The 27,552-nt window shown below is 39.3% G+C and overlaps 1 protein-coding gene across 3 annotated transcripts; it reads left to right on the forward strand.

The window, feature by feature from the left end:
- The first annotated feature begins 8,413 nt into the window (after window positions 1-8,413).
- On the forward strand, window positions 8,414-27,019 carry slc35f4 (solute carrier family 35 member F4). Of its 3 annotated transcripts, XM_067479437.1 has the most exons (8): window positions 8,414-8,818; window positions 11,253-11,423; window positions 22,831-23,131; window positions 24,139-24,358; window positions 24,452-24,577; window positions 24,675-24,867; window positions 25,569-25,658; window positions 26,227-27,019. In XM_067479437.1, the coding sequence occupies exons 1-8, from the start codon at window positions 8,590-8,592 to the stop codon at window positions 26,466-26,468; spliced, it is 1,572 nt and encodes a 523-aa protein (XP_067335538.1). In that variant the 5' UTR covers window positions 8,414-8,589; the 3' UTR covers window positions 26,469-27,019. The 3 variants fall into 3 exon arrangements, with proteins under 3 accessions (XP_067335538.1, XP_067335539.1, XP_067335540.1); XM_067479438.1 differs by lacking the exon at window positions 11,253-11,423; XM_067479439.1 differs by lacking the exons at window positions 8,414-8,818; window positions 11,253-11,423 and adding an exon at window positions 18,030-18,551.
- Window positions 27,020-27,552: the final 533 nt, after the last annotated feature.

Consider the following 27,552-nt stretch of genomic DNA (forward strand, 5'->3'; position numbering starts at 1 on the left):
AAGTGGCAAAATTAATGTAACTAATTGTTCTGCGTTTCAGTGTTTTAGTCTTTAAATGAATGTTTCATTTATGTCATAGGGATGTTACTGCAGCACAATAAGAGTGGCGTAGAATTCAGTACTGGGTGTTATAATTGTTGCTTATGATAGAAAGAAGAAATCTACCTTTCTGTGACCTAATGCTGTAAATGATGACAATTCAATAAAAATCAGTGTAGGTTAATACAGGACATCATGAAATATATGTCATCTTAAATACAGAGTATTATGCATCTATACATGAATTTTGTTGTGGCTGCATGTTTTTTTAATGGCAGTTATTGTAAATGTGAGCTACATACTATTTTCAAAATCGACAGGTTGTAATTGGGTGTGTGTTCCCTGAGTGTTAACCTTAAGACAGCTGGCTCTAGTAAAGCCAATCAACAGCAATTTTGCACAATGTCTTGTATACTAAATTTAATTAAACCTTTGATGTAAATGAGTCACACCAGTTACAGTCGCAGATATTCAGCATCTACTCTAGAATCCTTTCGATCTCAAATATTTTGTGCAAATGCAATGTTAAGCCAGTAATAATGGTTAATGTTTGTACACCAGTATGCCCTTGTCTGCAGGGTATTCCCAGTGTTGGTACAGTACTGCATAAAATTAAAAAATAACTGTATGGGTATTTGAGTCACACAAATAGAGGGTGCTGACAAAGGCAGTAATGTTTTTAAGTTGTATTTTGTTTTTACTCTGAACAAAACTCTGTGATTGTTCATTCGGTAGGACTTTATATCTGTGTCAAGTAACAAAAGTGTCACCTTTGATCATTTACAAACAAACAAAAAAATAGAATAACGTGGATGTCTGTGTTGCCCTGAAAGGCAGTAGTGGCGTCTTTTGTCAGCAGTCAGCTATAATCGCACACAATAAAATGACTCTTTTGTCTCTCTAGAGGCAGTTATCTGTTTTCCTGATATCAAAACCCATGAACCATATGAAAACAACACAGTAACAAAAATGAATTGAAGTTTAAGCAGCAAACATATCCCTGTCTGTAAATATTATAAGTGAAAACTACATTTAAACATTCATAAATCTATGATTAGTGCAAATGAATACAGTTAGGAAGAGCGTCAGACAAAGACAGAGTTTTCCTTTGATGTCCCCTGATGTGCATCTCTCAGTTGGGAATATCTAACATATTCTGCCTAAAATAAGTAAAAAACAGCAAACAAGATAAAGGACACTTACTCTGCTTTTCCTGCATCTTAAATACTTGTTTACAAACTATGAAACATTTTCCTACAATACTCTCTGTTGCCTTTTGTAAATTCTCTGCACCATTTCTGTTGCTAGTGCCCGTGGGAAGTGTCCTGGTAGTGTGGTTAATAAGATGACCAGAGGGTGGCACTCTGTCAACAGCCCTTAAACATGGTAAACAACATAATGTCATACAGAGTATCTTGTAATAAGAAGGCCCTATAAATAAAGCACCAACAACTTTCACACTAACTGGATGTCAACAGAGTCTACAAAACCATAGCAGGCTGCAGGACAAAGAGAGGGATAGTTTTACAAAAGGTGTGTATAACATTTTTGTTTTAACTCTTTTGAATTATATGTATAATATGAATTTCAACACCTGCGCTTAAACAGAATCTGAAGATAACACTGTTTATCGATAGCATGTGTTTCAGTCTGGATGAACACCCTGTATTTCAAAAACACTGATGCACTGTAATGTGAGGAGCATTATTAAACCACACACAGGATGGTTTAACATCCTGATCCAATGATTGTAATAAATGATACTATCATGATACATTATGTTCTTGTACTTGTAGTTGTTTGAAAAGGAAAAAAACCTGTTGTTCAAATGTCGGAGTTCCTGCAGAACAGTCTGTCTACTTACTGGAGCAGTTGTCTAGTGGTGGATAACAGGAATTTGACATAAACCCATCTGAGACTTGACAGACACTGACAACCATTCCTGTTCAAAGGCAATTTAGAGATGCCAATCAATCTACTCTGCACTTAATTGAAGAAACTATAATACCTGGAGTAAACCCACCCAGCAAAGGGAGAGCATGCAAGCTCCACACAGAAAGGCTTCAGCTGGATGAGAGTGGAAAACCTAGAACCATCTTTCTGTGAGGTGGCGCTAAACAAAACATCATCATTACAAAGACAAAAACTACAAAGGGCTTTAAGAACAGCTTATATTAGAGATTCTAGTCACCACATATGACTGGATTCAGCCAGCTTGGGCACCACCTCGACCTGAGCACCAGCCAAAAGAAACAACTCTGCTAAAACAATGGCATCCCCCCCACAGCTTTCTTCGTTAAAGGACAAATGACAAAGGCGGATACAGAGGGCTCTGGGGAGAATTTCCAAATCCCTTAATAGATCTTCCAGTCAATACCCATCTCGACCTTGAATTACGAGTGTCAGCGGGCTTCTATAGCATAAGAGTTCAGTGAGTTTGACTCTGAGAATTGACCCTCCCAGCTGATATCCACCCACATTAGATCATAGGCATAGATCATGGGGAGAGTAGCTTTAGGCTGTAGTTCAGTGAGGCCATTAATCTGCCTGTGGAGCTAAAGTAAGACACCCATCTCTTCTGTCTATTGTAACTGGGTCGATGTATCATGTCAGATGTCAGAAAACTACAATGTTATCATCACAAAATTTACCAGGTCAACTGCTGCACATTGGATTGAGGGTTCATGCTGAATTACAGCTCATCTGATAAGAAACCAAGACGTTATTTAAATGATAGGTAAAGAGTGTGTATGGCACTAGATCAACACAAAATATAGGAAACCTGATAGTTTTATTACACAGGGCTTCAAGAAGCTACTTTGTGTTGCAGTGTTAATCCTTCAGTCCAAATTTTACTCAGAAAGGAAGCAGGCGGCAGGTAGATTTGAACCAGGGACCTTCCAGCTGCAAGAATAATAAATATAATATCTCAGCATTCAGTAAAACATCTTAACATCCTCTGAATGCTTTGACAGTGTGCAATGTATGGTTGCCAGACTGTACCACTATGATTTAGGTTTGGCCAATGCTTGTTTTTTTACAGCCAAATGTGTACCAAACTAATAACAATCTCATCAATCAAAACTGTACTTCTAAAATTGCTATTTAACAAATGTTAACATTTTCACTACCCAATCCATGAACCTACCTAATTAGTTTCACGTGTGGCTGTATTCTCCCACTCTTGTTTCAGCATGAAGGGCAATAGGATATTTAATGTAAATGCACATTTTCAGTGATATTACGCTTCTGTGGAGTGGAACGTGGTCTAAGTAAGTCTACACACCTACATGTGATCACTTATGGCCACTTATGAGAATGTAAAAACTCTAGACTGAATGGTTTGATCTTGGTCTTTACAAAAATCCATTCAGAAACAACCTATTAGCTTTAACAAATGCTGCTCTTACTTCATGACCTATTAACATTCACAGCTGCAGACTTGATGGTTAATAGGAAAAAACATTAAACCCAACTCTTCACAAATGGTGCCTTGGTGCCCTATTTATGAGAGGTACCACAATTGTTTTTTTTGTTTTTTCTAAAACAACTCAGCATACACATGTTTGCTTGTTTCTCTCTATGTACAGTCATGTTTCTGTCAGCATCCCAGTGGTGAAATGGAAATGAAATATCGTTAGATGCAATTTGTTGAACAGCATCTGTTACAATAAACAAACTAATCTAAATTCAGAGCGGGTGAGACTGTGACAGCACCGAAGCAAATATCGATGCGAACATTATTCACAATCCCATCTGGTCAATCAGACCAAATGTCCTGTCTCTGCTGTTGTCATCCAGCCCTTGTTCCTCAGCCCCCTCACACTAGCAGCCTAATCCATCATCCCGACTGCAGTGACAAGGGAAGGAGCATGCAGAAAAGCTACGTCTAGGGCTTTGACTTTTTTACCTCCAGCGATCTTAAATTTCCAGCAGCCATCCCCTAGATTGTGCAGGTGAAACCAAGCTAAATTTCACTCAGAGGGGCATCACCTTTGCTAATTAAAAAAAAAAAGAATAAAAAAAACAGTTGCATTACAGAGGTTGGATTGAGCACAATGTGGTATTTATATATACTGTATAGCACTTTTCTACCTTATCATTACCCAAAGCACACTGCTGCTCATTCACCTATTCACACAAACAGTCACAGCTGCCATGAAAACATGCCAAACCACTGACCCCACTGTTTTTGGATGCAGGACATCAAGAAAAACAAGGAAATACCTTTGCTGAGTGTAGTTAGAATGATGCACATGTGCATGAGGCCATGGTGATAATGTTAGATGAGGTTTAAATTGTTGTGTAGTTTTTTACTCAAATATGGTTTATTTAATGCCAAAGTCAAATGAAATCTTCACACAAAAGAACAGTATCTGGTCCACTTGACAAACAGCATGCCTAGGTGGATAGAAACCCTTTCAGACAAAGTAAAAGGACAATATCCATTGTGTTCATGGCTCTAACTGATCTGTTACTGAAGAGATGAAAATGTATTACAAATGTTAATGTAACATTTACAGTAATTTGATTAGTATATTAAACTGTAAATTGTATAATAAACTACATGGTGCAAGGCCAAAGGCTAATTTCTCTTAAATGTACAAACCACATGTTTAAAACATTGTGACAATGCATGGCCACATATGAAGATCCTGACCTTTAAAAAAATGGACCTTCATTAGGAAAAACGTTTCTGGCTGGAAGTAGAAGCTATATGGTAGACCTACAGAGATTCATTGTCAGCTGGTTCTGATGTACAGTGACTGTAATTACTAGTGGCATGTCTCCAAAATACATTTTGAATTGCATAGTTTACATACAGTACTGTATAAAAGCATGTTGAAACAGGCATGAAACATAACAGGGAGTGAATTGATAGAGAGGCAAAGCCCTGTGAATTGTGAATTTTTAAAAATGCATTAGGGTCATTGTATATTTTATTTATATGCCGAATAGCGTCCATAAAAGAGAGCAAGCATACTGATTTGGCTATTGCCTCCTTCAGGCAAATCAACTTTTGTTGCTGAAAACAGAGGAGGAACAAAAATCCTGTAGGCAATTTCATGCTCTGTGAGGCTTCAGGAGCAGATGAACATGTTTTACTTTGTATGGAGACAACAAAGGAAGGTCATGTCAAGCTTCAGAAGACAATTTGATATTTTATATTTTGCACAGCCACAATAGATAAAGAGAGAATGTAAAATCAACACTCTCTTATATTGTGCAAGAGAGAATCACCTCTTTTGTAAGAAAGGAAATATTATATTCTGGCATTATCACACACTCATTGCCCCAAAATGTATTTATTCATACTGTAAATTAGCCCTAATATGACTGTTTATTTTTTTTATTGTACATCCATTTTTTTCTCTATAATTAAAGCCATAGATTAGCACAGAGCCCGGTGATCAAAGTTATTACTTACCAAGCTTTCAAATATGACCTTTGCAGGCCAAAGCAGCCACATTTGAGCTCACTATTTTCAAATGACAACCCCCTCTTCTGCCGAACAGCCCTTTTTCTCTCTCTCCCCACTGCACGAGCCAGGTTATCTTTAGTGCACATTGAATATTTATACAGCAGGTGGCTGGGGAGTTGGTCACTGATCTCTAAGGTGACTTGCTGATCCTCTGTGGGAGGTTTTGGTGTGGTGGGGTTGGCCTGGGATGAAGTCACATGGGACATATTGTCTCCTCAGTGTGTCCTTTACTCCACTAAGACAGGGGATTATGTTTTATGGTTGAATACCGGCCACAGGCACGGTGGAGAATAATCAATGAGCTATTAGTGTGAGTCTGTAATGGTCAAGTTTTCATTTGGTAAATGTCCAGAAACACATCATGTCTCAGCATCAAAAATCTGATCTGGGATCTAAATATAGAAGTCCTTGCACACACTAACTCTACAAGCTGCAGAGAATAAGCCCTGCTGTACAGTAAGAAATCCCTTGTCACACCTCAACTAAAAACAAAAATGGGAAATGTCAAGAGATCTAATGAACATGATAATTGGAGATTTCAGCTGAGACCTTTTGATTTATTCTCCTGAAATGAAAGAAGCAGGATTAGATGAAGGTGAGACAATATTCATCATGCATGGAGAATCCTTGTCTGGTGATGCTCTGAATTCTAATCATGTTGTTTGAGACTGAAGTCAGCCTCATCCCTTTCTTATTGCTGGGGGACAGCTCCAAATTATACTAAAGGAGATACAAGGATCTTCAGAGCAGCTTTGAAAATATTGCTTCAAGGACTGAATTATTTCTATGGAGATCACTTGACTTACAGTACAGTATATCCATCTAATATCTACGCCATGTGTCCTGTGAAAAATAGAGGTGTTGGAGTCAACTCTGGAAGCATGTGCATTTAAATTCTAAAAACAAGCTTTGTCACAGCTCATGCATAAATTGATTTCTTAATGTGGGTTATGGCAGAAACCGCTTTTAATGAGCTCAGTGCTGTCAAAGAGCAATTTTCAATTGGAGCCAAAATCTTGGTAATGCATCATAAGCTGTTCGAAAATAAAAATTCTTAATCTTCTAATACAGTAGCTGTTTATGTTACGTTAAATCATATATAAAGTATACAAAACTGTAAAGAACCACAAGAAGAGTAGGCGACTGAAGAAAACTTTTTTGGACAGTGCAGACTTATAAGAAAATGTCCAATAATACATTAGCAATTCTTAAAAGGCATGGAGAAACTTTCCAGGCATTAGCATTTCATTGTTGTAGCCACAAAGCTGTCCGTGGATTGAATGCGGACGATAAGTGCTTTCAAGCACAAAGAAAGTGAAACAAAAGAACATGAGGTGGAGATTGGTTCAGTAAGAAAGAAAGGGGGAGGAAGCACTTCTTGCATCCAAGGGCATCATAAACCCCAGCATGTATCTGCACAACAATGCCAACAGGGCCGCAAAATCTCCACACACTGGGAATCGATTTCACACAGAGAGTGGAGGACTTGGAAAGAGGCGCGTCGGGGAGACAGAAAAATACTGCATCTTGCCTTATTGGATTTGGAGCGCAGTTTTGTGAATATTTGTTGCAAAGCATCTGCAAGTGGGGGGATTGAGTCGAGTGGGGCGTCTCTCGAACAGCACAAGAACTCTGTGGCCAACTGAAGGAAGGATTTGGGCTGGAAATAATAATAATAATAATAATAAAAACATGTTGGGTATGGCATGTGAACAATGTGAATGTGAAGAAACTTCATAATCTGTTATCCATTATACTCACAGTATATATGTATACAGTTATGCAGTGAAAGTGCCAAACAAAAAACATTCATGTGTAGAGAGGAGTCAATAGCTGTAAACCAGTGTGTGAGTCAAACATATGCCACATTTATACTAAAGCAGATACATTATTTTAAAAAACACATGGAAACTGAGTCACTAAGAGTTGCAGTATAAGTCCACAGATATCAGAGACCAGAAGGAAGCAGATGCTGAAAACAAAACATTTCGTCTCACAAAATGTTTCCTGATGCTATGTGGGGTTAAATGAAAGTTAACCTTTACTTAATGTGCACAGTTATTTTAGTTTTACGCATTTTTTGGGACTGTTTATTCAAGTGATTGTAAAGGACAAATGTTAGCTGAGAAAGGAGCATTTTTAGATCAATAGGACAGACTTCAAAAAGAAGAAAAAATAGTCAAATTAAAGTATGAGAGGAATGGTGCTTTATGTGCTTTAAAGGACAGGTTTAAACTTTTCCAAGTCTTTCTTGAAACAAAATTCAGGTCGTAATCATTTCTTATCATGTTTATTATGGCCAGAAATAGATGCTTTCTTAAAGTGATGAGGTAAAACAAATCACGTGTCTGACCTTGGAAGAATGTGATTTTTATGTGACTCATTCGGAAGGTTAAAACTTAATATTGAACTCATGCATAACATAGATTTTTACTTTTTTTTTTCCAGTGGACATTGCTCCCCAACACATATGTACATTGAAGGTATCTCTTGGGGCATCTTAAATGTTTTTCAGTGTTCATATGGGTGTGTTCATACCTGACAAGGCTGGTTTAACACACACTGGACACATGGACTTTGGCAAATGTGAACACATCTTTTAAAGCCAAAGCAGGGCTCTGCTGTCTAAACAAATAAATATAAATGTAGGTGTAGAAATATTATTAAAAAAAAAAAACACCATTAGGTATCTTGTGGAAAACAACAAATACATTAGTTCATTGAGCATTTAAGAGGTGCCATAAATAAAATAAATAAAACACCATTAAATATTTCTGTTTTTGTTTTTGTGAGCACAATGTTGACTACAGCTAAGTTTGTTTCTGTGTAATTATTTCAAATGCAAAGCCTGTGATAGTAGTGACACGCCCCCTAGTGTTCTATGTCTGACAGGCTCCTGGAGTTTGATAACCTTGCTCTTCGTCCAGGAGCACCACTGAAGGAATGCGAAAGTGGATTTGGGCATCCTCCTCTTGTCTGCTAATTGTTGAGGCAGCCCCGAGGATCTCACGCATGGTGATCACGGCTCATTGTCGTTCTCTTCTGATCTGTGCCCGCTCGGACCTACAATGACAAGCACGGAGAGTGTTTTGGAGAGTGAAGACCAGCCTTGCATCCGGCTAGAGCCCCTGAAGAACACACACTTGCCGGGGACGGAGGTAGGGACGGATGGCAGTCGCGCAGTCTTCATGGACAGCGGCCCCAAAGTGACAGCCAACGGGGTGCACGACATAGAGGACCGGATTCTGAGGATCACCGGCTACTACGGCTACAACCCGGGATACTCCAGTCACAGAAGTGAGTGAAGAGATGCAAAAAAAAGTAGACTGATGGGATGATGAGTGGGTGCGACAATATCACGCATTTTATTGCCAAGTGTGAATGATTGAGAACAGGATTTTATGATAATATAGGAGAAATGTGTGTGCATGGGGGGATGTTGTTATGCAGTCAATAAGATGACAGCGCACAAATCTTCTGTGCATGCATTTTACTTTTTATTTTATTTAAGCAAAAGCTGCTACTGCAAACCCAGGAAAAAATGTTTTTTATTATGGCTATTATGGAGAAGGATGATGTCAATCACTGCCACTGTCAGCTGGAGGCTAGGTGATGAGCGGCCCATCCATCACTGAGACACACACACACACACACGCAGAGACACACACACACACACACACAGAGAGAGAGAGAGAGAGAGAGAGAGAGAGAGAGAGAGAGAGAGAGAAACAAATGTAACACTATCAGGCAGTGTAATTACACAGCCAAGCAAAAATGATGTTGCTCTTTTCAAAATTAATTTCAAAGTTAATGATTTAATCTGTAGCCTAAAGTATTTTCTATGATCAAACACCCACAATGGTGAAAGTGTACAACTACTTACACACACGATAGTTTCCCAAATGACAGGGAGAGCAGTTGATCCTGTGATATACATAGTGTCAGCTACATGTTTGAGATATGGCAGTGCTTCACTTTGTTAAGCTTCACCATAATTTCCATTTGTCAACGAGGTTGTGATTGGTAGAGCAATACTCCGGAATTTTGCTGACATGGAGACAATGGCTGAGATTGGAAGACAGAGCTGATGGTGCACTTTGTTCAGGCGCAATCTAAAATCTTGCTTTCCAGTCCTGTTAAAGTATGGCCTGTCACAGTGGGATTACAACAGAGCAAAGGAACAATCATGGCAATGCACTGCACGCAGCTAGTTGGAGGTTTTACAAATGGCCCAATGAATCAACATGTGCAGAGCAAGAAGGTAATCAGGCTCTCACCTCTGATACATAATTGGTCTACTCACATTGTATTATTTCATCATTATTATTAAAGGTAGGGATAAACTGATAAATAAATGCCTCAAAATTTAATTTTGTCATCCATATGTGAGTCAATTAAGATTCTGATGCTGATACATTTCAGCCTAACTGAACTGGACTTGTCACGCCAGCTCCCCAACATCTCCCTCTGGCTGTTACATAAAAGCTTAACTACGAACTCGTGACTTAGAAATACACATGGAAGAAAAAGCTGTTGTCCCAACGCTATGACATTCCTACCCAAACTAACTGCTGAACCCTTTCACTCTGAGAAATGGGGCATTACTCTGACAGGCCTGTTTTAATGTGAGTACGCAGATAGGGTCTCTTTCAATCAAGAACAGTTCCAGCTGAGGCTCTTTAGGATGAGCTGAGAGCACCTCAATGGATTTGCAGATAGAGGCTGAGGAAAAGGAAATGAGCCTGTCTCTGATTAACTACCTCCTGTTTATCAAGGGTGTCAGATGCAGTAGATTAACCATGAAAGCAATCACACACTTTCATTTGAGAATATACCCACTCGTCCAGATTAATCTATTTGAAAGAATACCTGATTAACAAGAAGAAACTTTAAATTAAAAAACAGGGTCAATAGTATTAATAGTTTGATGACCTCCAAAACAACAGCAGTATCATGTAATCATAACAGGACTATTGACACTAAAATTTAAACTAAACAAAGCATGTTTATTCATGTGATATGTTTTATTTATTTATTTATTTTTACAGATTATGGTAAATATAGAAGGCAGTTGTAGCCCCAGGAAGAAGTGAGTCATTTTGGTTGACATAAGAACACAGAATTCATAGCTATTTGATATTTTTTCTAAAATATCAGATAGGTTTAAATGTTTGCTTGTTTTACTAGTGAAAGATGCAGCATGTGAAAAGCAACACACATTACTGTGAAAGGCCTATCTTAAAAAAGTGTCGTTCCCAATGCAGTTGCAGCAGCTATTTACTTAATTTGTTAGTTAGCCAGAGAATTGGTGTTTGATAGAGGATTGATTGTTTTGTGTTGTTTTGTTTTATTTCAAGCAAAAATGCTCCAAATCCAGCTGTTTTGAATTTTTACTGTATAACTCTTGGATATTCAGTGTAATGTCTTGATTTAAGATAAGACATATAACTACAGGGCTAAAGGAATATTTGATTCTTTTAGAAATTAGTATTATAAGTAAGAATACATTATTATAAAGATTTAAAAGTGCCTTTCAGGTCAAAAAGCAGCAAACAGTAACTAACAACAAACAGTCAGTATGAACAGAGTACAACAAGAAATAAAACTACCTAAAGGACAAAGACTACCTAAAAAGGCTAGTTAGATAAAAGTTAGAAATTTCAAATAGCTGTATCTTAAGACATGATTTTAAAAGTGATAAAGAGTCTGTGTTACAAATGTTGTCTGGTAGATTTCCAGAGACAAGAGGCAGTGCAACTAAATGCTGTAGAAGCCATGGTCAAACGTGCAGAAGGTATGGAAAGAAGCCCCACTGTAGAAGAACGGAGAGTACAGAAGGGATGTGTGACAGTAAGAGTTCCGAAGGGTACGGTGGAACAAGGTTATGAAGGGCTTTACAAAGGTAAGGAGAAGAATTTTGAAATCAATACGATATTTGATGGGGAGCCAGTGGAGCTGTTGCAGAGTGGCGCTGACATGTTGTATGGATGGAGTCCGAGTTATGATATGAGTGGCAGAATTCTGAACCAGCTGAAGCTTATGGAGAAGCTCATGTGAGGTACTCCATAAAAGAGAATTATAGAAGTCAAAATAGGATGTGACCAGAGACTGTATAAGGATAGAGGTACTTTGCAGGTTGAGAGAAGGACGAGGGCAAGCAATGTTGCAAAGATGAATGTAAGACGTTTTTGTAATACTAGTAATATGGGATCCAAAAGATAAGATGCTGTCAAAGAAAACACCCAAATTCTTAATCTCAGGAAAAGGGGTGAAAGAAAATCCATCGATGGGAAGCAAGAAGGTATCAACCTTTGAAAGGATGGATCTGGAGCCTGGCACCTATAAGGAGAACCCCTTATCAATATTAAGCCAAAGAAAGTTTAAAGCAAACCAAGATTTTTTTTGCATCTAAGCAGTTAGTGAGACAGGTACGTGACAGCAGAGTCAGGCTTGGTGGATATATAGAGTTGCTTATAATGACTGTAGCAATGACCAATGAAGAAAGTAGATTAGAAACAAAAGAGGGCCGAGGACGGAGTCTGATGGGACACCACTATTGCAAGAGTAGGGCTGAGAACAAAACATTTTTAGTTTCCCATTTGTCTGATAAAATATCCGATCTGTAGTATTGTGTTTGTCACGCCAGGCAGACCCCCACCTTCCACTCAAACGTATTTGATAGTTTTCGTTAAAAGCACTTTCTTGACTGCTTCTTTCTGCCTGAAAGTGTGACATTCATTTACTTTGCTTTGTTTACACAGATATAAACTTAGATTGAGAATCACACATCCCCCAAGCTGGTGAGTATCATATTTTCCATAAAGGGTGACAAAGACAAAGGAGCATGTAAATAGAACAGTCATCTTGCCAAGCCTATGGGGTAATGATATATTTAGCAAGATTCTTTTGCCAGTTTGTTATTATTGCCACTCGCCATCTGCTTTGAATTAGAAGATGCCTCTGAGGGGTATTGTGATCTACATTGGGTTTAATATATACTGTACAGTTAGTAAATAATGTGTATGGAAAAGAAAAATACCATGCCATGAACAAGCATGGTGCAAAATTTAATTGGGTAGAAAATAGCACAACTATAAAAAAGTGCAAAAGCGAAAACTGAAATGTTACTGTAATTCGTAAAAGGGACAGCACATTTCAACAGCTGCTACTTGGCTGCTGCTAGCTCAGACAACAGCAGTGTGTGTGTAATAAATGCTTCCTCAGCATCTCTTGGAAAACAATTACAATAATTTGCTTTGTATCTTGTTTTGAATAGCTCAGTGGCATTGCAGAAAAGACTGGAAGCAGAGCTGCAGGTAGCAGAGCTCAAGATGTTGAGGTTCTCTTTAGGAGTGATAAGGATGGATAGGATCGAGGGACCGCTCATGTTTGATGTTTTAGAGATAAAGTCAAAGAGGCCAGATTGAGGGGGTTTGGACATGTTCAGAGGAGAAACTGTGAATATATCGGTAGAAGTATGCTGAGGTTGGAGCTGCCAGGAGAGAGAGACGACATGAAGTTAGTTGGTTTGAGAGAAAAGGATGCAGAGGACAGGGTGAGACGGATGCGCGTGATTTGCTGTGGCGACCCCTGGAAGGGAACAGCCAAAAGGAAAAGCAGAAGATCTTGTTTTGAATAGCTTATTTAGAAAATCTGTAGGGTTGGCATGTTCCCCACTGGGTAAATAGGTACAGTGCAGGAGAGATGACAGGCACTTGTAGTATCAGTCCACTCAGCACTGTGCCTGTGTTGCTCACAGTTGGCATCACAGAGAAAGTCAACCATTTATGACAATGAACCCTGTTTTCATATGCACTTCAGTCCACAGAGAAAATCTGGAGAGATATCCAAAGACAACAGGCTGCTTTTGAATCCATTCGTGCCTGGTACTAGTTTGTAATTCTCATTGCAGTTTCGAAACCGTTCATAGCTAGTGTTAACAGCAGGTGAATCTGCACTTTATTCCTCAAACATTCTGTACAGTATGTGCATGTACTTATTTTGGACTGTCCCATTCCCATGCTCGCTCACTAAGTGCTATTTTTAACCACCTCAGCATCGAATGGGATATGAGCTTTGCCTGAACAACTCCTGGAGTGCTGTTTGTCTCACATGCTCCTGGGAATGAACAGAAAAACCCTGAAAGTAATGGCGGCAATTTTCCTCCACTGAACTGCTCATCTGTGCTGCAGTGCAATTGCTCACATGGTGTAGTACTGCATGTCAAGCGTCTTTGTTTGGTCCGAGCAATCTGCTTTTTTTTCTAAGAGAAAGTTTTTGTAATCCAAAAGCAATATTACATAATATATTAGCAGAATATGTGTGGGTCTCAGACAGCCTTTCCATCATGCTGAGTGCTGTTCTACAATTAAAGTTGTGATTGCAGCCTAACACTGCCCTCATGTGGTCTATAAATACAACAACAACAATAAAAGGACCTTCTAAAACCTCCAGTAACATACCAGAGAGTGGATATTTGTATACTATTTGTATACTATTTCAAATTACTACCTCTATTTACAAATCATAATGGAGAGATTAACAACACATTTTATAGCACAACTTACTATGAAAGCACTGATCCACACAACTACTATCCAGTGTGTCTCGTTTAATATATTAATAGCAAATATTGCAAGAAACTGCATCCAAAATGTAGTTCCGTCAATTTTAAAAATGATCTTGTTCAACTGCCACACAGTTAATTTGGTTTTCATGGGCCCAGGCTTTGATATGCATCCCTGAGATTCTACATACAACAAACTAACTGGTACTGCAGTTGACAAGAATTAAAATTTAGATGCTACTGTGCTAGTGGTCATTCTTTGTAGTACTGTATGTGTACTACTAGTACAGTGGCAGAAGTAAAGGTGAGCAGTTTTAAAACTCCTGTATAGAGAAATATTGCACCCATTATTTGGAAGGTGTTTTGCCCTAAGGGGGGCTGCCAGGATAATCCAATAATATAGGATAATCCAGTCACTGGGCATAATCAACAGAGAGTTTGGTCAGTAGGAGTCAGAACTACTGTAGATTCTGCAGGAGAAATGGGCCCAATAAAACAGCCCATAGTGATGTCTCTGAACTATTCAACCTTATTTTTGCAGTTGTTATGTATTACTATAATATGGGTTATAGTAATTTGGAGCAGCAAACCACTGTCACATTACATCAGATTGAAAATGTGTGCATGACAAGAACTGGGTGAAGTGATCTGAGAAAAAAACTAATTTATTAGAAATATCTGTCCCCAGGCACCTCTAATGTAGTCCATCAAGTCGACCACTAGGTGTCCTCATTTTCCAATATTTCCGTCTACCGTTGAGAGCTAATGAGTGCAACCTCATCTGACAGCCAGAACCTTATTCAGGGGATGTCCTGTCCCCATTTCAGCTAAGAATCCACATCTGTCATCCTTCTTCCTTGCTCCAGGTCCATGTTGAGATGATTAATGATTAACCGAGAGGTGCTAAAGACAAAGGGCCTAGAAGCATAAACTGAGGAGCACTGGTTTATTTAAATAACAATAGAGTCTGAATGGGTTGAGTTCATCAGTGTGCATGGGAGACCTGCTGTTGCTATGGAGGTAAAGTGGGGGGATGTTGTAGTATTTTGTGCTTTGATCTGTGACGCAGCAGTGCCATTGTGTTATATACATACTCAGTTCCCAGTTTATTACGTGCAGTATCTAGCTAGGTCATTAAAGATCATGATGATTGTTTGATGAAACCTGTTTAGCGAGCTGTTTGTTCAACTTTATAGCAATTTGGAGGCTTCAGTTAGTGATGCTGGTCAATTCTAGTAGCCTATTACTCTATCCTGAAGAGTGTACAGTCCTTTGCTGTTTAGTTACAAAGCTGAGAGACTAAACAGTGATAATCTGATCAAATGTAGTGTGGACAAAGAAAGTGTGACTGACTGAGCTAAGACTAGTTATACAACAACAACAGACGACTGAGCTGTATTCCTTTTTATCGCCTGACCCCCAGGTATTTCTCTTAATCTGATAGTGATTAGCATCCTGGACTCTGCTGACTGGATAGTTTTTCTGTCCCCTCCCTGTCTAGCTGCCGGATCCATTCATCAGCAAGGCTATTTTTAGGATTAACCCTCCTCGTCCCAGGGGATCGATAGTCCCAGTTCATCCTTAGACCTTAAAGCACACACACTATTTTTTCCACATAACTTATTGCATTTACATTAGTGTTGCACTCATTTTGTCACACTGAGAGAACATGAGGTTCATTCCTACTTACATCATGCTTCTGAAAAAAAACAATATTTTAACCATCTCACTAAGATTGAATTCTGCATTGACACAAATAAATGACAGTGGTGCACCTGGAGTGTGTTTCGGCATTTTTCATTTAGTAACACCCAGTCAAACTAAAACTGGGCTGGTTTCTGCTCTTGCATAGCCCAAAGAATGCACAGGGAAATACTGACTGATCTGCTATTCTTTTTGTAGATGTGCCAGGATTTGGCTGATGAGCACTGGAGAGCATTGGAAAGTAGAAACAGAGAAAGGGGGGCTCAGAGTGGTGCTGATACAACGATAGAAATACTGCCCTAATTTTGTGTTTTAACTAACCGACTTAAACAAAGCGCCTTTACACTTACTCTATTTCGTGTTTCCTTTGAGTACTTTGTCTGTGTCAGGTCACAGTGCTACTGTTCCTAGATTAGCTACTATTGATTATACTGGTAAGCACTGCATAGCATAGTATATATTACAGTTATATTATAGGCGGCAAGGCCACATACACTAGAGACTGATATGCGGTTGGTATAAAAGCCCAAGCAATATTCAGGTCCATTAAATCTTCAGGTAGTCCAACCACAGCTACAGATAGAATGGCTGGAGGGTCTTCTTTGAGATGGAAACTCTTGACCACATCACAAAGGCTGACTCACATGGCCCAGAATGACCCTCTCACTTAGGTCCACATTGGCTGCTGACGAGAGGGTTCCCCTTGTCTTTGCAACGTTGAAGGAAAACGTGTTGTATGTTTTTATTGAAGGACCACCATCACAATGTAACTATTTCATGTAAAAATGCACTATTACAGTAAATGTCCTGCACAAAATCTGATTGGCAACTTCCCTTTTACAGTCATGTGCCTCTCAGCTTGTAAAGTAACTTGTAAAGTCCACTCACACAGGTTATTGTGACAGTGCAGTAGCAGTAAGCTGACATTACACTGCTGTTACAATCCTACCTTTTTGATGCCTCTGCATCTCCCTAAGTTGCTCCAACATGCTTATATGTTGTTATTTGGTTATTTGTTCATTTACCACATGTACCATGTGTTTGTGGTATGGTTACTTATCAAGAAAGTTGTTGCTATTTGGCTTCTTTTAGACCCTTTAAACAAGAATGGCAATTTCTGTTAAACATAACCCTATAAACTATTTGCTATAAATACTTTATATCAGTACTTCACTGAATCTGATGGAACTGGCTATAAGCAACATTAGATTTGAAAATGTACGTTTTAATGTTAATCCAGATGCTGTTAGAAATACTTACTGTTGGTCAGCATAAATTTTGGCAATTTCCAAGTTTTGCATATAAAAGCATCTATATAACCAATATAATCAAATTTGGTTGTGTAAAAGCTACTGTACAATACTTGGTAGTTAAATGTGAAAGAATAGGATGGTGAAACTTACACACTGAAAATAGTTATATCTAAGTATGTCACATTCTACACCTGGAGTCTTTTGTGCAGAAAGTATTCACATGCAGAGGCTTGTAACGACAATATACTATAATGTGTTTTTCTTGTTTTTGTTATTTCCACAAGTACAAAGCCAGTGTATATCACAGTTAACTAGGGTTGAAACAACATCCACGAGACAAGTTTTTGATATTGCAGTTGGATGTAAACTTGGTGTACAATGCAAACACCGATTTTGAAATGCATTCCTTTTTGCAGTGACTGCCCTCTACATCCAATCTCTGTGGAATATGGAACTATCATATATTTTATTTGTGATCTGCAGACTGTAGTAGTGATGCAAGGATTGTGTGGGAAGGGAGACCTTCTCATCCTTCCTGTACATACAATAATACATTGTATAAGATAATTCACATCTATGGGACAGTAAAAGTATCTGTGTGGTGTGCAAGCATCATAGTTTTGGGCATTTACAAAGCTCACTTGATGAATGATGCAGTGGTGGAGGCAACAGGAGAAAGCTCTTCCAATAATCGGACTCTCAAGGAGTAGTGAAGAGCAGGAGATGTGCCAAGAAGAGAAAGAGTGTCATTGGAAGACAGAAGATAAGAATAACTAGAGAGACAGGAAGATGGAGTGAGGACAGACTGGTCAGTTAGAAAGAGGAGTGGAAGAGAAAGGAGGGGGCAGCAGCTAGCGCAGCATAATTATTCCAGGCTGCTTGGTTACCTTCCAAACAAAGCTGCTGATTTGTGGAGCAAAGGAGAGGAGGGGAAAAGTAAGTGAGAGCGAGAGGAGGGGGAGGATGGAAAGAGACAAGGGGAGTGATTGCACCATGCCACACACACTTGAAGCTCAATCTCCCTTGGAGACAGTAGCAGTGCTGGATCACAGTATGACAGTGCAACAGTATAGTCTCCACTTCACTGCACTTCCACTGAGCTATCTCCACTGAGCTGTGCCACTATCCAGACAGACATAGAGATAGAGGCAGACTGAGAGCACCAGTGCAACTGAGAGCGCTGGTTTGGAGAGCACCGCAGAGTCAGGACTGGAGTGGAAGACGACAGAAGAGTTGACAGAAATCTAGGAGAAGGGGGCAATCAAGAGCAAGAAGAAGAAACGGAGGAGTCAATAGTCTGATGATGCACGGAGCTAGCAGGAGGAGCTGCTGAGTGTGCAGTAGCAGCCTAGGCACACTTACAACAATACACACTTACACACATACACACACCTCCCAGGGAAAGACAGTGTGTTGTGCCCCCAGTGGAGGATGAAGAAGCACTCAGCCCGAGTGGCTCCTCTCAGTTCGTACAGCACTCAGGTCCTGACCTGCCCCATCTCTGAAGGTAAACTGAAGGAAGCAAAGGCCATTTAAACAAACACTGTGTGCACATAATGTATTTGTGTTAGCATAATCTGAGGTATGTACTCATACATGCTACATATACATGCTACTTTAAAGTATGGAGAACTTTTTAGCTTTGACAGGTGATGTCCCATACAGCATCATGTGCAGTGAAGTGTACATACTGGTACTGTGCCGTGTACTTAAGTCTGTAGTGTGTGGCATTTAGTGTACTTGGAGTTTGTCATTCATCATAGCAAGGAGCCAAGCAGATTTTCTCTAGATGACATTAAAACACATTTGTTTCATTAAAGCATTGCGCTGCCAAATGTCTTTATAGGACATGAACTGCGGTTGTAGCAGCGACATATGTTTGCTTGTTTCTGGCTGCCCTGTGTGACCCAGCACGGGTGTAAGACAAAAAACAACAAACATGCCCAAGAAAGCTGCTTTCACATCTGTTCTTCCTGTTCACCTTCACGTAGCCTTTTTTTACTCTCCGATCTGTTACATCCTCATACCTAAAAGTCTTGAACGTTATCCAAATGCCTACACGTTTTAGTTTATGACAGAGGTCACATAGTGATATTGTCGGTCAAAGTATTATCATAAGCACACAATGGTAACTGACTAAATTTAGATAAAGAAATAATGCTGTTTGACTGTAAGTCTTTCTAGCACTGCATATGCGACTGTGAAGTTCAAACAGGATTAGAAAGAGGCTCCATCCTTCGATGTCACTAGCATGCCTCCTCAGTGGCAGGATGGCTTGAAATGTGGGGCTCCAGCAGCATACTGCGTCACACAGGGGATGAGTTTTGTTATTGGGTGGAAGTAATGAGTGATTTTGTTGCAACACTGTCATTTCTGTAAAGAGAACACATCGTGTTAATGCTTTAAAGTAGACTTGTATTAAACAATAGAAAACTGAGCTCTTGGGTATTGGATATATGAATATAAATATACTTTTTTTATTAAGAATTGCAGGATTATATCTTTTTAAAAACCTGCCTTTCCCACTAGTGCTAAGGCTGTGGAACACTGTTTGTCAAAGGTGGAAAGCAGCGTGTCACAATTTTAAATTTAGTCTTTAAGGGCAGGTGTTCTAAAGGTATTGTAAAGATGCATTTGCATTTCTGAATATCATTTATACAAATTTTCTTTGGCCTTATGGCTTATCCCATGAGGTCAGGGTCGCCATAGCAGATCATCGTGTTGATTTGGCACAGTTTGGTTTTTTTACGCCGGATGCCCTTCTTGATGCAACCCTCCCCAATTTCTACCGGGCTTGGACCGGCACACCTGGGAATGGGAATGGGTTGTTGGGGGTTCAGTGTCTTGCCCAGAGACACTTATCAGCTATCCGTGGACAACTGCCTTACCAACGGAGCTACAGCCACTACCCACCCAAAAGCCACTACCATTGTATTAGGAGCGACTCTGGCGCAGGAAGGTAGAGTGGTCAGTTGTTGGTTCGATCCCCGGCTCCTCTGGTCAAATGTCAAAGTGTCCTTGAGCAAGACACTGAACCCCAACTTAGTTGCTCCTGGTGAGTGTTGGCCAGCTGCATAGCAGCATAGCTTAGCTCCCCCATCAGTGTGTGAGTGTGTGTGTGATAGTGAGTGTGAATGGGTGAATGAGAAGCAGTGTAAAGCGCTTTGAGTGCCAAAAGGTAGAAAGCCCTATATAAGTGCAGACTATTTACCCAAGTCACACATTAATATTTCCTTGGATTGCCTTTAGCTTTGGGTACTTGGTGTTTCAATGAGCTTCTGGAATGTCACAACATTTATTTTCATCCTAGGTTGCATTCATTTTTCACGAAGCTGTTGTATTGATTATGGGAGAGTCTGAAAATCCCAAAGATTGTCATTGGGGTTAAAGCGGCAAGTCCATGTCTGACACTGTCTCATGTTCCCTGAACCACTCTTTCACAATTTGTATCACATGTCATCTTAAAATATGGCTGTACCACCATTGAAAAAAAAATCCAGTGATGGAAAAACCTGATCATTAAGTATATTCAGGTACTATTCATTGTATCAGTTAGGGTTGGAAAACTTGCTGTCAGCTGAAACATATTATTACTACAGTAATTATCCAGTGGAAGCTCTCAAGCTCTTAATCCCGGTGGTCACTCTTTGGCCAGGCAGTGTGCTTTTACTTTTCAAATTTTAACTACAGAAACTTTTGGAATGCCAGTGTAACCAAAACTGGTCATTTTTGCATTAAGAAATCCCTAAGCTCATAGTTATGAAACAATTTAGCTGTGACAGGTGCTGCTATTAATCTTTTATTTGAGGTGTTTTCTAAACAAGTACTGCTCCTGTTGACTGAAGTTGACCTCAAAAAATGTCTTTTCTGCTTTAGTCACGTCTTTCTCTGCAATACCGGGGTGACAGTCTGTGTATGCCAGGGATTAGTGTTTCCACTGCATCTTTTTAGCAACAATATTAGTCAGCAATAACACTGTCTGTTATGAGAATACAATTTTGGCCACAAGAGCTGCTTTTATGAGGCGGGAGAATAGTAGAGTTATAATATTACTGCATCTTGGCACAAGATCAGCCTGTAGTGGCGTTTACCTCTGGACAAAGGAACTTTATCCAATACTAAAAGCTGTAGGTTTTGTTGGTGCCATGAAACACGAACCATAGTGCTTGGTGGATAAAGAGAGAAAAAAAAAGTTAAAAGAGTTGCTTATGTCATGCATATATATCAGATCTTTGTTTTCCAGTTAACAACCACCAGGCTCGTTAGGTTGATTAGGAATCCTTGCTGTGACAAAATGTAATTTGACCAAATCCCCCGATGATCCTGCAGAAGCAAAACTGTGTTTGTGATAAAAAATTTTGATTTCACTACAGATTGCACATTGGCTCCCAACTGGGATATCCTGTGAGATGAAATGTTTTAATTGAGGTTTTTAGGTTTGACATTTTTGAAATGATAGTCACAGTTTGCATTAAACTAGAGAACAATTTTTAAATACTAAAGGTTTTTACTGGCATTTATAGTTTTTAACTTATTAGTATTTGACTCATTAACAATGGTTGACTGCACAGTAACTAAGTACAATTTTTTTTCAAACTTTCTGGCAAACCAGGGTTACCATACCATACCATACCATACCATACCATACCATACCATACCATACCATACCATACCATACCATATTAATTCGCTTCCTTTTCTGGCCAGTAAACAGGGGTGGTGATAACACATTAGATGGTACCATGTGGCATCTTGCTGCCAATGTTACCATAAATTATTTGCCTGGACGAAGTTTTGATGTTATAAGTTGTTTGCATACAGTACAATCCCCTAGCATAGGACATCGGCACCGTCAGTGACGTGGGGCCACTTGTACTGTGCTTGACTTCCTGCTGAGGGCTCATTGCAGATGACAAACAAAAGACTTTGCGATGCACTAATGAACACCACTGAGACACTCTGCTAGTGTAGAGGGGAGATACTACCAGTGCAACTTCCAGTGTTTTAGCAGGACACTCTTATCTGTAGCCATGGTGGAAATGGCAGAGCTTCACGTGCTGAGCTAGCAAAAAGAGCACAGGCAGCAAACAGCCAGCACATGTCATCTTTTATCCCTGTCGTGGTGTAAATTGATCACACTGGTGAAAAGTAAAGAATGGATCCCAGCTCTCTCAGGAAATGCTCACGCATCCAGCACTACACAGTTAATGTTCAGAAAACCAATCACTTCTGCAGTCCATTAAGGCATCAGGCCAGAACCACCATGCATCACTGGCATCTATCTATCTATCTATCTATCTATCTATCTATCTATCTATCTATCTATCTATCTATCTATCTATCTATCTATCTATCTATCTATCTATCTATCTATCTATCTATCTATCTATCTATCTATCTATCTATCTATCTATCTATCTATCTATCTATCTATCTATCTATCTATCTATCTATCTATCTATCTATCTATCTATCTATCTATCTATCTATCTACTTTTAAAGCAGGAATAAAACAACAGATAAACTGGGGTGACTGGGATGTCATGCAGTTAGATTTACTCCTGCTTTCTAGGCATCAGGTTTCTGTGCTCTGTACAATGAGAGAACAGAATGCACTGCTTTATGAATCTATTTAAGGAATCACAAGTGTGACTGATCTGAAGTTTGATTGATCAGGACAGTAAATGGTTGTGCATGTATAATACAAAGTAATACTAAAATAGCTTGAACAATATGTGTCTCAAGAAAACTTTTTTCCCCTGTTTTCTCCTCTTGTTTCTTGAAAGGAGAGGATGGTTCAGAGTCTCATACAGAGACGCCAGGCAGTGAGACCAGCGGAGACAGCTGGTCCTACCAATCATGTACCAATGCAGTTCTGAAGGTACTGGCTGGTCTGCTGATGGTGCTATGTGTCTCATCCTCCTGGGTGGGTACCACTCAGGTGGTCAAACTGACCTTCCAGTCCTTCTCCTGTCCCTTTTTCATCTCCTGGTTCAGCAGTAACTGGAACATCCTCTTCTTCCCCATCTACTACTCTGGACATGTGGCTACCACACGAGAGAAGCAGACCCCCATACAGAAATTCAGGTAACTTGTCTATAAATTGAAACTAAAAATTAGAAAAGAAGAAACAAACAAATGGATTTTTATGAATAATGTAAGAGAATATGAGTGCTTGTCGCTTATGTTTTCTTTCTTTATATTGTACTTAATACATTATTTCTCCTCAAATGTTTAGTTTTTGCTCCTTGTTGCTCACTGGGCTGATGAATAGAGTGGATGGGGCCTAAACAAACTTCCCAGCTAAACAGAGTAATAGATGTAATATGAGAGCCAATGAGCACATCTGTGTACTTTATGGGCATAGCTCACAAAATGTGGACACCCATGATCCTGAAAAGTCAAAATGATTCATCATATTGTTAATGGAGCACTATACTCTGTAAGTATTTCTTATTTGAGATATAGACTATGGCTGAGGTTTGGATGACATTGTTTGAAAAGGCACAAGGCTGCACATGTATGGGATATACAAATTTCAAAGTGCACAAAGTTTCCCATTAATATAAAACAAACCTTTTCAGTGAAGGCTCATAAGATGCACAGCAGATTATGACAACATGATCAGCCAAGTGCTGGTGCATGTCTTGACTTTTGCAATTAATTACTGCTTAGATATTTTGGAAGGTAAGACTATTCAACAAACAATCAATAATTTGTAACACACTTTGATCAAAAAAATAAATAAAATAGCATAATATGATTTGACATGCACATTCAGCATTGAGTAAAATAAAGGGAACTAGTCAGATAATTGTGTTTCTGTTTATTAAAGTAAAACTCAGAACAGGGAAGAGAAGCAGAAAAAAATCCAGTTCACTGTAAAAGCTTCACCAGTGACCCCTAGAGGCTACACTTTGTTGGAACTAACTTTTTAACCAGCTTACTGTCCATTAGGAGCCCGACAACTAAGCAACCAACATTTCCATCCACAAAGCATGAGCCTCCAGATAGCAGGACTAGAAGAGACAAACAAAGACAGTGTTCCAAGAGGTAGGGTGACATGACTTCCTGTCTTCTGTGGCATTTCTCAGGGAGTGCAGTAAGCTGTTTGGGGAGGATGGAATGACACTTAAGCTTTTTGTAAAGAGGACAGCACCGTTCTCAATCCTGTGGACACTCACAAACTACCTTTACCTCCTGGCCTTGAAGAAATTGACCGCCACTGATGTCTCTGCTCTGTACTGCTGTCACAAGGCCTTTGTTTTTCTCCTGTCTTGGATCGTGCTCAAGGATCGGTTCATGGGTGTTCGGGTCTGTGTGACATTTCAAATTATCAATATATTAAGGGCAAATTTTCTTACTTCTGCGAGATACAAACTGATGTTTCTGAATCTCTACCTCCAGATTGTGGCAGCCATAATGGCCATCACAGGTATTGTGATGATGGCATATGCTGATGGTTTTCATGGTGATTCATTTGTGGGTGTGGCCTTAGCTGTGGGCTCAGCCTCAACATCAGCTCTCTACAAGGTCAGACTGCAAAGCTGGTTGTGATTGTTATTTAGACTGAACTTAAATGCATGTATAATTACTGGTGCTAACTGACTATTGCCTATTTAACATTTAGGTGCTTTTCAAAATGTTCCTGGGGAGTGCCAACCTTGGAGAAGTGGCTCATTTTCTTTCCACTATGGGCTTTTTTAACCTCATCTTCATCTCCTGTGTGCCCCTCATCCTTTACTTCACCAAGGTGGAGCACTGGGGCTCACTGTCTTCACTGCCTTGGGGATACATGTGTGGACTGGCAGGACTATGGCTGGGTGAGAGTGCATGTAGACCCTGAGAAACTGTGACAAGTCACCTTCACCCACATGTTTCCATGAACGAACAATTTAAAATAATTTTAGGGCCTTATCTAATGATTATTTTAATTACTAAATTATTAATATTTTTTTTTTTTTATTAAATGTGCATCTCACCCTATTCTCACATTTTTTTAGCCTTGAGGTCTAAACATGTTGAATGCATTTTCATTCTCATAAAACAATTTTAAAGCAGATTTCTTTACATCCAATTTTACTGTAAACATTTACATTTTACAATATTCACATCCATATTTTCTCATTAGCAATTTTTCTTCATTGTCTTTGTTGGCATGTTATTTTCAAAAACCAACAACAGCACGATATTAGGTGATAGAAACAAATCAAAAATTCCTGAAAACTTGATAACACTAATAGTTTAATCCTCCAATATCTTTAATTGATATCACGTGGTTTAGGCCATAAATTGTAAATCCCCGGTATAGACCTTGAAGAAGCTTGTTTGGTTACAGTTTACTATTACAGATACTAATACCTTTACATTTGAGAAGCTGGACACAGACAAAACTGACTTGAATGAATAACTATTTATCAGATTTGTTGACCATACATTTTCTGTTGTTTGGCTTATTGTAAATTGGTAAATTCTAAAGCTAATATGTATTTGAACTTTTCCAACTTTTTCACATATTTTACAGTGTTCAACATCTTGGTCCACGTTGGTGTTGTACTGACCTACCCCATTCTCATCTCTATAGGAACACTGCTCAGTGTGCCGGGCAATGCAGGTAGGGTTTTACCATGGGGTTCAGATTAACTTAACTTAACTTTATAGATTTTACTGATAATTACATTTTCTGATGATTACGATGGAAACTAATCCGATTGTGAAACTATGAGTAAATGGCCACACAAACCGTGGTTTTGTATAAAGAGGTCAGCACTTGAGTCCAGTGTAGCAAACAGATTACACAGCAAGTCTCTCATCCTCCAAAACCAGTCATCGATGTGCCTCAAGAAAACGTGCACCTATTTGCTCACTGAGGGAGGATCAGGTTGCCAAGGCGACACTAAATGCCTTGCAGACAAGTTCTTTTCTGTAACCATGATGGACTCTATGAAGGTCACTGGGTTACGATAACTTGTCCCAGGGCTCCAGATCGCAAAGACACAGAAGATAAAGTGGATTGCTGATTATAAGCCGCATTTACTTCACTTATCCCTTACAGCCCCAGACTTCAGTGGTTTATCTTACATCATGTAATTAATCTGAGTTTGTTTTTGTTTTTCCCCCACCCTCTCCACTCTCATTATCCTTCCTGCTCTTTGTTCCTCTCTGTCTTTTTCTTGCTATAGCCGTAGATGTGTTGAAACACGAGGTGATCTTCAGCGTGGTGCGCCTGACAGCCACCTGCATCATCTGTTTGGGCTTCTTGCTCCTGCTGCTTCCAGAGGAGTGGGATTCAATCACACTGCGTTTCCTAGCCACCATTGTAGACAAGAAGCAAGAGGAACACGGTGAGGAACTCACGGAGTCCAGCGTCCACACTCGGAGCCGCAGTCGAGCCAATGGCACTGTCTCCATTCCCTTGGCATGACATAGCAACGTAAGCTATATTAGTAGTCCCTGTTGACCAGTCTTGAAGCTACCTGTCTGCTCGTGTTCCTCAGTTGCCCACCCAGGTGGTGAGGCAGGATGTTCAGTCCAGTTGGGCTCTCTATCAGGAAGACAGGAAGTATTGTCATGAACTTTAAACTTCACTCTGGAGATGCATCTCTGTCTCTGTCACGTCACTACAGGAGGGAAAAAGTGAACATTTATGATTTTCTCTTACTGAGAAGATAGAAAGTGTTGTTTACTTTCTTGAAATATTTGCCACGCTTAGACCCATTTGTCCCTCGCACGCAACCAAACCAAGAGCTGACTGATTTCCTTTGACCTGCTCTGCAAACTGTATTCTGTGAATATAAATATTTGCAGGGCAACTTTGGCTCAATCTTATATGTATTTATGGTATTTATTTAGACTTGTATCAATAAGAGCATTAATTTTAAGTCTTATTGAATAGTATTATATATAAGAATGACAGTTATACTATGCGCAATGTACAGGCTCTTTTGCTTTTATAATAAAAAAACATAAAACCCACATTCATAGCAGTGTATTACTAGATTATCTGAGGGCCATGTGTTTGTGACAAAATCCTGTATTGTATGGTATTATTTTTAAACATCTTTTTTAGTCATTTTATTTATTGCTGTCAAGTCCTCACAGGTCCTTCACATTAAATCGGAAGCCTGGCCTCCTGTTATCAACATTCTTAACTCAGTAAACACAATCCACAACACAAAAATACAGAAACAAGTTCTGTTTGCTTTGAAGGCTGGACAGTACATTTCAGACGTTCAATATCCATCTAGAAAGAACACAACAAAGGGGAACAGGGAAAACAGAAAGGAAACTTCATGAAGAGCAACAGAAGAGGGATTGCTGCTTATGGATGGACTAACAACTGATGTTGTTTACACAGAGAAGACAGAAGTACTTGTAAAAAAAAAATCCCAGTATGAGAGACAACCTTAAGCAAATGAAGAACATAACATTTTAAATAATATTCAGTTCAGTGCACATATTTTTTTAGGTTTAATATAGGCCAAACCCAGACTAGCATAAATGGAAAC

The sequence above is a fragment of the Channa argus genome, chromosome 16 (genome assembly GCF_033026475.1).
Source record: "Channa argus isolate prfri chromosome 16, Channa argus male v1.0, whole genome shotgun sequence".
NCBI classification, from domain to species: domain Eukaryota; kingdom Metazoa; phylum Chordata; class Actinopteri; order Anabantiformes; family Channidae; genus Channa; species Channa argus.